The sequence below is a fragment of the Muscardinus avellanarius genome, assembly GCF_963383645.1.
Source record: "Muscardinus avellanarius genome assembly, chromosome: 14".
NCBI lineage: Eukaryota > Metazoa > Chordata > Mammalia > Rodentia > Gliridae > Muscardinus > Muscardinus avellanarius.
In genome coordinates this window covers 89535451-89548010 of record NC_137800.1, presented here as the reverse complement: position 1 = coordinate 89548010, position 12560 = coordinate 89535451, and the positions used below count along the sequence as shown (strand labels likewise).

General features: G+C 52.5%; 1 protein-coding gene across 1 annotated transcript; it reads left to right on the top strand.

Annotated features, from left to right (window-relative positions):
• Positions 1-4147: 4147 nt before the first annotated feature.
• LOC308273317 (HLA class II histocompatibility antigen, DM alpha chain) lies at positions 4148-12272 on the top strand (the record flags this gene model as incomplete). The annotated part of the gene is made up of 6 exons (XM_080710397.1): positions 4148-4235; positions 5881-6165; positions 8490-8768; positions 8991-9119; positions 10911-11051; positions 12031-12272. The coding sequence occupies 6 exons, from the start codon at positions 4148-4150 to the stop codon at positions 12270-12272; spliced, it is 1164 nt and encodes a 387-aa protein (XP_080566523.1).
• Between the last annotated feature and the right edge of the window lie 288 nt (positions 12273-12560).

Below are 12560 nucleotides of genomic sequence, written 5' to 3'. Positions count from 1 at the left end.
CATGCTCCCGGCAATTCGCCTTGGTCTGGGCGCCCCACCACCCTCCTGTGCCCGCCTGACCCGGGACTCAGCCAGCTGCGACCTCCCAGCCTTCCTGGCCAGCTGACCTCCTGCTAGACCCTGCCAGCGGGAGGCACTGCAGGGAGGTGAGAAGGCAGGAGAAACCCGAAGCTTCCTGCTTCAGCCTCTAACAGGGCTGGCAGAATGAGAGATTCTGGACTCCAGCCTCCTGGGGAGACGCCTTCCCAGTGCCCCCAGCCTTGAGGCCAGCTTTTCAGTAAATGGGATCTGACTGGGACAGTATCTTCCCTGGGGCAGGAGCAGGTGTGAACGCGGATTCAGCTCAGGGGCCACGGTGGCCCCTCCTGCTCCCCTTCCTCCTCCTTTGGTACTGGGGATTGAACCCAAGGGCATTCTACCTCCAAGTCACACGCCCAGCCTAAATGACTAGCGGGCAGGTGGTGTATACAGGGTGAATACACTGGACAGAGGGGTGATCCACATTTATTTATTTACTTATTTATTTTTGTTTTTGTTTCTGTTTTGGTGGTACTGGGTTTCTGGAAACCCTTCTACCTCTGGGCTACACTCCCAGACCTATTTTTATTTTTGGAAACAAGGTCTCTTAAGCCAGTGCGGCTGGCTTCGAACCTGCACGATCCTCCTGTCTCCGCCTCCCAAGTGCGGGGATTACAAGCGTGCGCCACCACACCCGGCAAAAGTAAACACAATTTAAAAAATTTTTAAATGTTTAATTTTAAATGTGGAAAAAATAAATAAATAAAAAATAAATAAGCCGGGCGTGGTGGTGCACGCTTGTAATCCCCGCGCTTGGGAGGCGGAGACAGGAGGATCCTGCAGGTTCGAAGCCAGCCGCGCTGGCTTAAGAGACCCTGTTTCCAAATAAAAAATATAAAATAGGTCTGGGAGTGTAGCCCGGAGGTAGAAGGGTTTCCAGAAACCCAGTACCACACACAAAAAAAATGTTTACTTTTGAAGCAGGGTCTCATTAAGTTGCTGAGGTGACCTCAAGCCTGCAGCCCTGCTGTCTCAGCCTCCCAGGTGCTGGGCTCGGGGCTGTGCGCCGCCATGCCCACTCCCGCAGGACACTGTCGACTAGCAGTTTGGCCTCAGTTCTTTCCAAGCTTCAGAGTGTTGTTAGAAATATTGGAACAGTTTCTCTAAAATGCTAACATGATCGTGTCACTCCCCAGCGTTGATACCACTATCATCTGCTGAGTAAGAGCCAGCCCTCTGTGGTGTGCCGGCCTGCCTCTCACCATGCTGACTCCCAGCCCCCTTCCTCATGCAGGAGCAACCTCCACAACTTCCTTGGGAGCTATTTCTGGGTCTCCGAAGGAAGAGCTCTGGATGCCTTTGATTTTCTTTTACTTTCTTGTCTCTTTTTGTGGTACTGGGAATTGAACCCAGGAATGTTCTACCTCCAAGCTACACTTCCAATCCCCCCTTTTTTTTGCGGATCTGGGGATTGAACCGGGGGCATTCGACCTCCGAGCTCCACCCCCTGCTCAATTTTTTATTCTTTATTTTGAAGCAGGGTCTCACTGAGTTGCAGAGGGCATTACTAAGTAGCTGAGGCTGTCCGCGAACCACGATCCTCCTGTCTCAGCCTCCCAAATGCTGGGAATACTAAACTTGCGCCACCATGCCCGGCTCCAACCCCTTTTTAATTTTTTTTTTTTTCTGCAGTACTGGGAATGTAACCCAGGGGCATCTACCTCCGAGCTATACCCCCAGCCCTATATTTTAATCTTTATTTTGAAACAGGGTCTCACTGAGTTGCAATGGGCCTCCCTAAGTAGCTGAGGCTGGCCAGGAACCACGATCCTCCTGTCTCAGCCTCCCAAATGCTGGGATTACAAGCGTGCGCCACCACGCCTGGCTTTAAATTGCATTGTTTTGAAACAGTCTCACTAGGTTGTTAGTGAGACTAGGTGGTCTTGAACCTGCGATCCTCCTGTCTCGGTCTCCCAAGTCCTGGGATTACAGGTGTGCTCCACCACACCCACCTGGTGCCCTGGGTTCCCACCCCTGGTGCTGGAATGTCTTTCTTCCCCTCCAGTTCTGCCAGTCACATTGTTTTCCCTTCACGATTCTTAGGCCTCCCTGTCCTTCCTTCTCCTAGAATTCTCGCTTCCTCAACACCGCACATTCCCATCTGAGTACATCGCATCGTATAGACTCACGAACACCCTGCACACTCGCGCGTGAGCTCTTTGAAGATGGGAATATGCCTTGCGACGGGCCCCCCTAATCCGTGGGGTGCACCCCAACACCCCCAGGGGATGCCTGGAGCCGCAGAGAGTTCTGAGCCCTATATATGCTGTGTTTTCCCCCCCTACATTTAAACCTGTGATAAAGTTTACTTTTTAAATCAGACACAGCGAGAAATTAAGAATCTTAATGATTTCGTGTGTATGTGTTGGAGTGTTCACGAACTGGAGATTGAACTGGGGGCCTTCTACCTCCAAGCTACACCCACAGCCCTTTTTATTTTTTGTCTAGAGACAGAGTCTCCCTAGTTTGCTGAGAGTTTTGCTAAATTGCTGAGACTGACCTCAAACCTTTGATCCTCCTGTCTCAGCCTCCCAAGTACTGGGGTTACAGGTGTGCGCCACCACAGCTGGCAACAACAGTAATAAAATAGAGCAGTTATGAGAAGATTGTGCAGTCGGAGTTACGTGAGTGTGGTCTCTCTCTGTCCCATAGTTTCTTATTATATCCGCACTTCCACTTTTTTCTCTTTCCTTACCAAGCTGAGGACATTTACCTTTGCGTTGAAAGGAAGCACTTCCCGGCCGTTGGGCCTCTGCCTTGTGTTCTAGCCGAGCTGCTGCCCGTCATTGCCTCGTGCTTTGGGGCCACTATGAGGTAAGACAAGGCCCTTGAACACGAGCGCCGCAGCACAACGATGGTCTGACCGCTGAGCCAGCCACCCGATGACTAGCGGGCAGGTGGCGCATACAGGGTGGATACGCTGGACGCAGGGGTGGTCCACATGCTCAGAACCACGCACAACTGAAAACATTGCTTATTTCTGGAATTATTTACTTATCTATCTGTGTATTTATTTACAGTACTGAAGATTGATTTTTTTTTCTGCTACTGAGAATTGAACTCAAGGGCTGTCTACCTCCTAGCTACACCCCAAACTGTATCATTTTATTCTTTATTTTGAAACAGGTCCCACTGAGATTCAGAGGACCTCACTCAGTAGCTGAGGCTAGCTGCAAACTTGCAGTCCTCCTGTCTCAGCTTCCCAAGTACTGGGATTACAGGCGTGCGCCACCACGCCTGGCTCTGAGGACGGATATTTTGAGACCAATGTTGATTGCAGGTAACTGAAGTCCCAGGGAGTGCGACCTCTAGCAAGGGGCGGGCACTACTGTATTTCCAGGGGTCCAACAAACAGAGCTTATTAAACTGTCAACATATTTCTGCAGAATGAAGTGGAGCTCATGTCCGAAGGGGAATAACCTTCCTGAGGAAGAGGAGCCGAGAGTGAGGAAGGAGAAGGAGTCAGGGTCCAAAGAGCCCGGGGGTTGCCAAGGGAAGATGTGCTTCCCGTGTACGTCTGCAGTAATCCCAGTGCTCGGGAGGCTTACACAGGAGGATCAAAGGTTTGAGGCCAGCCTCGGTAACATAGAGATCCTGTTTCAAAATAAAAAATAAGAGCTGGGGGTGTAGCTTGGAGATAGAATGTCTCTGGGTTCAGCCAGGGAGGAGGAGAAAGAAGGAAGAGGAGGAGGAGGAGGAGGAGGAGGAGGAGGAGGAGGAGGATTCCTATCATAACTTTCGGCCACAGGCGGCACAGGTGGAAAGCCGGGCAGCGTGGTGCTGGAAGGCGATCTCCACCAGGAGGCAGACGTGCCCGCCCTGGCCTTCCAGCCCAAGTTATACCCCACGCGGGGCCTGGCGGAGGAGCCAGGTCTTCAGGAGGTGGCTGGCTGCAGGCGTCTCCCTAGTGACTGATGACGCGGGACCCTGCACTTGTGTGATTGGCTTAGCCAAATGCCTAGGGCGGCACTGGAAATGGGCTGGCAAACCCGGAGCTTGGCACTCTCTGGGGAGGGAGTCGGGGCTGGGTCGGGGCTGGTCGCTCCCACCTGCCCTGTGGTGCGGAGTTATGGGCCATGAGCGGAACCTCGGAGCTGCCCTGCTGCCGCTGCTCCAGCTTCTCTGGCTGATGCCCCGCGCAGGGGCCACCACTGCAGGTAAGACCGGGCTCCCCCACTCCCAGCCCGAGGGCACTGGAGCCCAGGGACCCACCCAGGGCCGGGGAGAAGAGCCCGAGCGCTCACGTGGTGGCGAGGGTAGGGGAGGGTGGAGGCTGCAGACTTTGGAGAGCGCACGCTGCTATTCGAGGCTGGAAAACAGCGTCAGGTGTTTCACACGACCCTGCAGGACCGTCTCGACACGGATGATTCTGTCTACTTCGCGGATGAAGACGAGGCCCAGGGAGTTGAAGTGACTTGTGCGGGTTGAGCTGGGGTTTGAACACAGTGAAAGCTATTTCCATTCTTCCACTAGGGGCTCTGCACTCGTCCTCAGTCCTCTCGGCCTCCCCGCCTCCTTTCATACTGTGGACTTGACCCCACCCCGGGCAGTCTACCCTGTACTACACCGCCAGCCCAATCGTTTATTATTTATTTATTTATTTACTTACTTATTTATTTTGGTGGTACTGGGGTTCTTGGAAACCCTTCTACCTCCAGGCTACACTCCCAGACCTATTTTATACTTTTTTTTAAAAATTGGAAACAGGGTCTCCTAAGCCAGCGCAGCTGGCTTTGAACCTGTGCCATCTTCCTGTCTCTGCCTGCCAAGCACGGCGATTACAAGCGTGTACCACCACGCCCGGCTCCAATTTTTTATTTTGAAATAGGGTCTTGCTAAGTTGTGGAGGCCGGTCTCCAACCTGCGCTCCTCCTGTCTTAGCCTCCTGACTATACATCACAGCCGTGCGCTGCCACAGCTGGCTGCTTTGTGATTGTTGAAGAGTTTCTTAAGGATGTTCGTCCTTAGTTTCTTCTCTGTAAAGGAGGGGTAATCTGGAAGATATCTCTTACTTGAAATGTCTATTACCCTGGGAATCGTTTGTTGGTTTGGTGCTGCAGATTGAATCCAGGGGCATTCTTTCTACCCTCTAGCTACACCCCCTGCCCTTTTTTCAAATTTTGAAACAGGGCCTTGCTAAATTGCTGAGGCTGCCCTCCAACCTGTGATCCTCCTGCCTCAGCCTCCCAAGTACTGGAGTGACAGGCACCTACCACTGCACCAGGCTTGGGACTGGGGTACTGAGTAGGTTTCCTGCTGGCTGGGGAGTCCTGCTGGGCATTTCAAAGAAGAGGGGTGATTCCTGTAGCCAGGGAGTCAACTCCGCCACCCTGTCCTTGTGAGGTTTGGAGGGTTCAGGTGAGAAGGGGGTTTTCAGAGCACCCCGGTGCCAAGGAAGTGGCTGAAGTCTGCCGACTGACTTGGTTTACATCGAGGGTGTGCTAGGACAGTGCTGTTATGGCTCAGGGAAGCTACGGCCATTTCTTCTCCCTCCCTTTGAAGACGGGGAGCCCACATCCTGGCTGGTGGCGCACACCTGTAATCCTAGCACTTGGGAGTCTAAGGAGGATCACCGATTCAAGGCCAGTCTCAGCAACTTAGAATCTTTCAAAATAAAAAATAAGACAGGTGTGGTGGTGGCACACACCTGTAACCCCAGTACTTAGGAGGCCGAGGTAGGAGGATCATGGGTGCGAGGTCACCCTCAGAGGTGGGACTGTAGCTCAGTGGCAGAAGTACCCCACACCACGGCCAGGGGTGCGGGAGGCGCCCACCTGCCCACCTCCGCCCTGTCTGTTCCAGCTCCTCCTCCGGGGTGGCGGCAGGAGCTGCAGAACCACACCTTCAGGCACACGCTGTTCTGCCAGGGCGGGAGCCCCAACATGGGCCTCCTGGAGACCTACGACGACGACCAGCTTTTCTCCTTCGACTTCTCCCAGAACACCCGCGTGCCTCGCCTGCCCGACTTCGCGGACTGGTCCCACGACCAGGGAGATGCCTCCGCCATCCTATTTGACCACAACCTCTGCAAAGCCATGATAGAGTCGTTGACTCCACAACTTGATGGGAAAATCCCCGTGTCCAGAGGTCAGGGGCTCTTGGGGGAGGGTTGGGCATCGTGGGGCGCGTTCCTGCCCTCCTTCATCGATACAGGGGCGATTCCCTTCCTCACCACCTCCCATTGCTCAGGACTTCGTTTTATTTTTGAATTTTTGCGTTTCAAGAAAGGGTACTTGAGCCGGGCGTGGTGATGCACGCTTGTCATTCCGGCATTCGGGAGGCTGAGACCGGAGGATCGCTGTTCACAGACAGCCTCAGCTACTTAGCGAGGCCCTCTGCAACTCAGTGAGAGACTGTCTCAAAATAAAAATACAAAATAGGGCAGGAGGTGTAGCTCAAAGGTCAAATGTCCCTGGGTTCCATCCCCAGACCCGCAAAAAAAAAAAAAAAAGAAAGAAAGAACAAAAGAACGAAAGAAAGAAAGGATACTTGAGCTGGGCGTGGTGGCGCACGCTTGTAATCCCTGCACTTGGGAGACTGAGACAGGAGGATCGCACAGGTTTAAAGCCAGCCTCGGCTATTTAGTGAGGCTCTCAGCAACTTAGTGAGACACTGATTTCAAATAAAAATATAAAATAGGTCTGGGAGTATAGCCCGGAGGTAGAAAAGCCCCTGGGTTCCACCCCCAGTACCACCAAAAAAAGGGTCCTTACCCTTTTATGTATGATGCCCTTTCATATGTTCTATGCTATTCCAGTTTTATCTCTTTTGAGGGGGACTGGGGGTTGAATTCAGGGGCATTCTACCTGTAAATGACAACCCCAGACCTATTTTATTTTATTTTGTAATCTTGAAACAGGGTCTCACTAGGTTGACAAGAGTCTCACTACTTGCTGAGGCTGGCTTCGAACCTGTGTGATCCTCCTGTCTCAGCCTCCAGAGTGCTGGGATTACAAGCGTGCGCCACCACGCCCGGCTAGCCACCATGTCTTACTTAGCAAAAATCCCAAGACAGGCTAGTCAAACAGAATAGTCAAATTAGACAGTAATAGTATTCAGGATAGTCTTTGGCTATGGCAACTATAGTTTTTTGTTTGTTTTGACTTTTTATTTTAGTTTTTTTATTGGTGCCTTATAATGTATATTATACACAATAGCAGTATTTATTGTTACGTATTAATACATGCGCATAATGTGATTTGTTCAGTTTCATTCCCTGGTTCAACCCCTTTCCCTCTCCTCCTCCTTCCCAATGGCCACCTCCTCTGCTCCATGACCTCTCTTTTATGTTCCTGAGACTCCCTCCCTCTGTTTGATGATACTGATGAGAACCTGGGGCGTTCTACCTCTGGGCTACACCCCAACTCTACTTCCTTTCAATTTTGACATCTCTCTACCTGATGAGGCTGTCCTCAAGCCTGCGATCCTCCTGTCGTAGCCTCCCAAAGACTGAGGTTACAAGCGTGCGCCACCAGCCCGCCCTTTCCCATTTATTGATTGGGTTATTAGTTGTTTTGGTGGTAGGCTTTTTGAGTTGTTTACATATTCTGGTTATTAATTCTCTATTGGAAGAGAGCTGGCAAAGATCCCCCCATTCTGTAGGTTCTCACTTTACCCTGTCGACTGTTCCCTTTGTTGTACAGAAGCTGTTTAATTACTAATGTCCCATTATTAATTCTCAGCACTACCTCCCCAGCCTTGGGAGTCCTAGTGAGGAAGTCACTGACTGTGCCTATATGTTGGAGCCTTGGTCTTATGTTTTCTTCTAGCATTTGCAAAGTCTCTGGTCTATTTCCCAGGTCTTTGATCCATTTTGAGTTGACTTATGTGCAGGCTGAGAGATAGGGATCTAATCTCATTCTTCTACGTATGGCCACGCCATTTCCCCAACGCCATCTGTTCAAAATGTCTACAGGCCTGTCTTTATGCCTCTACCATGCTGTTTTTGTTACTCTAAGTCTGTAGTATAATTGTGTGTGTGTGTGTGTGTGTGTGTGTGTATGTGTGTGTGTGTGTGTCTGTCTGTCTGTCTGAGGATTGAACTCAGGGTCATTCTACCTCTGAGGTATACCCCTAGCCCCATTTTATTTTATTTTGAAACAGTGTCTCACTAGGTTGATAAGAGTCGGCGTGGTGGCGCACACTTGGAATCCCAGCATTTGGGAGGCTGAGACAGGAGGACTATGGTTCGCAGACAGCTTCAGCTACTTAGTGAGGCCCTTTGCAACCCAGTGATCCTCCTGTCTCAGCCTCCCCAGTACTGGGATTACAAGCGTGCACCACGTGTAGCTACCACGTGTAGCTTAGAGGTAGAATGCCCCCGGGCTCAATCGCCAGTATTACAAAAACAAAACAAAAAACCAGAAAGGTGCCATCCACACTTGCCCCTTCTCCCCCGGCCCCGCCCGCAGGCTTCCCGGTCCCCGAGGTGTTCACGCTGCGGCCCCTGGAGTTCGGCAAGCCCAACACCCTGGTCTGCTTCATCAGCAACCTCTTCCCGCCCACGCTGACCGTGAGCTGGCAGCATCAGTCGAAGCCTCTGGAAGGAGTCGGGCCCACTTTTGTCTCAGGCCTGGACGGACTCACTTTCCAGGCCTTTGCTTACTTAAATGTCACCCCGGAACCCTCTGACCTTTACGCCTGCATCGTCACTCACGAAATCGACCGCTACACGGCCATCGCCTACTGGGGTGAGGCACCTTTCCCTTTAAGACTGGTTCTCGGGGGCAAAGCGGGCCAGGCCCCGGCAGGAGGTTCTCCCTGCACGGGACCCTCCGCAGCCCCTTCTCCCTCTCGCCGACTCCAGTCCTCGGTGCTTTGGTTCCTCTCCTGTCATCCCAGATAGCCAAGTCACTCCGGGGTGGGGGGCTCCCCGCCAGGCCCCGGGCTGACCCGCGCCCTCCTCCCTCCAGTGCCCCAGAACGCCCTGCCCTCCGATCTCCTGGAGAACGTGCTGTGTGGCGGGGCCTTTGGCCTGGGGGTGCTGGGCGTCATCGTGGGCGCGGCCCTCCTCATCTGCTCCCGGGGGCCCTGCTCACGAGGTATGTCACCCCGGGGGAGCGGCGCGCCAGGATTGTCCCCAGGCCTGGGGGCTCGTCCTGCCAGCTGGGCACCTCATTACACACGCGGTTGCGGGTCACAGGGATGGCTTTGGTGGGAGCAGAGCGAGGTGGGGACCTGCAGTGAAGGTGCTTGGAGACGGTCGGGAGCAGGAGAGGGGGCTTTGGGGAGCAGGGTGCCTGATGGCTCCCCCTATCTCTCTCCCCTCAGACTGAGTCTTCCTGATCAGAGCTTGGTCCAGCGGCTTCAGCCTCCCCACAGAGGAGCCGGGCTTGGCACATCCTGCCCAGCACTCTCCTTCCTGGAACCCTCAGGGTGGTGCACGTAGGTGTCTCAGCTGGCGGCTCTGCTGTCCCTGGGCTGGCACCCAGAGGAGCCCAGGGTGGCCTGCCGCCATGACACACCTTCACACTTCCAGCCAATAAACCTCAGTTTTTAATATCAGTGTAGCGCCTTTCTTTTTTCTTTTCTTTCCTCTCAGTGCTGGGAATCGAATCTGGACCCTTGTGCATGCTGGGTAAGCACCAGTGAACCACACCCTCAGCCCCGGGGAGCTACTTTCTGAACTTACGGTATTTGGTTCAGTGCTCACTTAAGTGGGTTTTCATTCCAAACGTAGCAGGCCGTAACCTGAGCCCGGCGTGCCTACGTTAGGGAAGAAGACGGGAAACCCTGGCTCCTCAAACACGCTCCCTTCTCCGGATCTCAGCAACATGCCATGGCTGAGCCGGGCGTGGTGGCGCACGCTTGTAATCCCAGCATTCGGGATGCTGAGACAGGAGGATCGTGCAAGTTTGAAGCCAGCCTCAGCTACTTAGGCGTTTTGCAACTCAGTGAGACCCTGTTTCAAAATAAAGAATAAAAAATAGGGCAGGGGGTGTAGCTCAGAGCTCACATGCCCCTGGGTTCCATCCCCAGACCCCCCCCCAAAAAAGTGCAATGGCTATCACTCCGTGAGCGAGTATGAGATGCCGGAGAAATGAGGGGAAAGCTATTTTCTCTTTCTCCTCCCTTCCTTCCTTCTTTCCTTCCTTCCTTCCTTCCTTCCTTCCTTCCTTCCTTCCTTCTTCCTTCTTGTCTGTCTTTCTTTGTACTGGGGATGGAATCCAGAGGCATTCTGTTTCCAAGTTATACCCCCAGCTCTTTTTAAAAAAATTTTTTTTTGTGGTACTGGGTGTGGAACCCAAGGGCTTTCTACCTCTGGTCTATGCTCCCAGACCTATTTTATACTTTATTTGGAAACAGGGTCTCACTAAGTAGCTGAGGTTGGCTTTGAACCTGTGAGATCCTCCTGTCTCAGCCTCCCAAGCGCTGGAATTACAAGCGTGCACCACCATGCCTGGCTCCCAGCCCTTTATTATTAATTTATTTAACTTTTTTTGGTGTGTGTGGTATTGGGGATAGAACTCAGGGGCATTCTATCTCCAAGCTACACCCCCAGCCCTGTTTTTTATTCTTTATCTTGAAACAGGGTCTCACTCAGTTGCAGAGGGCCTCGCTAAGTAGCTGAGGCTGGCCAGCATCCTGCGATCCTCCTGTCTCGGCCTCCCGAGTGCTGGGATGGCAGGTGTCCATCACTGTGCCCAGCTACCCTCGAAATACGTGGCTTGCAGACGTTAGCGATAGGGTGGGTGCAGCGCGGCGTCGCGTGGTTGTGTCTCCCCATGACTAGTGAGGCTGAGCGACTTTTCACAGGGTTCTTTCTCTGTGAACTGCGATTCCCGCCTCTTGTCTATCTGGAAACCACGCTATCTTGTCCTTGTGCGCTTCAGGGATGTGTCTATTTGACACGGTCGTCTCCGGCCGGTACGGATATTGCAAATGCCGCATCCAGTTTGCCGCTCTTCAGCTCAGTTTGCGTACGATTCCTTACCCGAACAGAATGATTGAATTCGGCAGTCAGAAGAGCCCCTGTGGGGGTTGCAGTGTCGCGAATGATTGACTGCTTGAGCAAATTTTTCTGTTTTTGTTTTTTTTTTCTTTTCGGGTCTGGGGATAGAACCCAGGGGCATTTGAGCTCTGAACTACACCCCTTGCCCTATTTTTTATTCTTTATTTTGAAACCGGTCTCACTGAATTGCAGAGGGCCTCACTAAGTAGCTGAGGCTGTCTGCAAACCGTGATCCTCCAGTCTCAGCCTCCTGAATGATGGGATTGCAATTGTGCGCCACCACGCCTGGCTTAATTTTTTCTGTTTTTAAAATAAACTGAGCCGGGCGTGGTGGCGCACGCTTGTAATCCCTGCGCTTGGGAGGCTGAGACAGGAGGATCGCGCAGGTTCGAAGCCAGCCTCAGCTACTTAGTGAGGCTCTCAGCAACTTAGTGAGACCCTGTTTCCAAATAAAATATAAAATAGGTCTGGGAGTATAGCCTGGAGTTTGAAGCCCCTGGGTTCCACCCCCAGAACCACCAAAAAAATAAAAATAAATAAAATAGAATAAAACAGAAACTGGGCATGGTGACGTGGGACACACCTATGACCCTAGTACTTGGAAACTTAGACCCTCAGCAACATGGTGAGACCCTGCTTTTTATTTTATTTTTTTTAAGGATGAGAACTGGGGTGTATCTTGGAGTTAGAAAGCCCTTGGATTCAATTCCCGGCATCACATAAAATAAGCCGGGCGTGGTGGCGCACGCTTGTAATCCCTGTGCTTGGGAGGCGGAGACAGGAGGATCACACAGGTTCCAAGCCAGCCTCAGCTGCTTAGTGAGACCCTGTTTCCAAATAAAATGTGAAAAAAATAGGTCTGGGGATGTGGTACCACAAAAATAAATAAAAATAAAACAAAAGGTTTAAGTTAAAAGCATGTCCAAGAGGAACTTTGAGGGAGCGATTTGGGGAAGTCCTAGGAGAGGCCGACACTGCTGCGGCGGTGCTCTCTGGAAAAGCACAGGGCCGCGTCTGTGACTCCGTAGCAGCAACGCCGGTGCCGACACTGTGGCGGGACCTGTTGGGCCCACCTGGGCTCCTCGTACAGCCTGGCGGCACTGCCATGGCCGGAGCCACCGCAGGACCGCAGCCTGGCTCTCCCACGCGGGTCAGCCAGTGCCCAGGCTCAGCGCCGGGGCTTCCCACCGAGAGGATTCCCTGGCACCAGGCCTGCCAGGCTTCTCTCGCCCCTGATTTCTGAGGTGCTGGCCCCTGAGCTAAACCCCCAGCCCTATTTTATTTTTAGTTTGAAACACAGTCTCACTCGCTTGATGAGTCTCACTCTTTGCTGAGGCTGTCCTGGAACCTGCGATCCTCCTGTCTAAGCCCCTGAAGTGCTGGGCTTACAAGCAGGCGCCACCACGCCAGCTCTTATTTTTTAATAATGTGCTTTTATTGGTGTAATATAGTCTTACATCATGATGTAAGAGTCATGTTGCTGGTGACATGCGTGCACACGGCACTTGGCGGCCCCTCTGCCTCCCGTCTC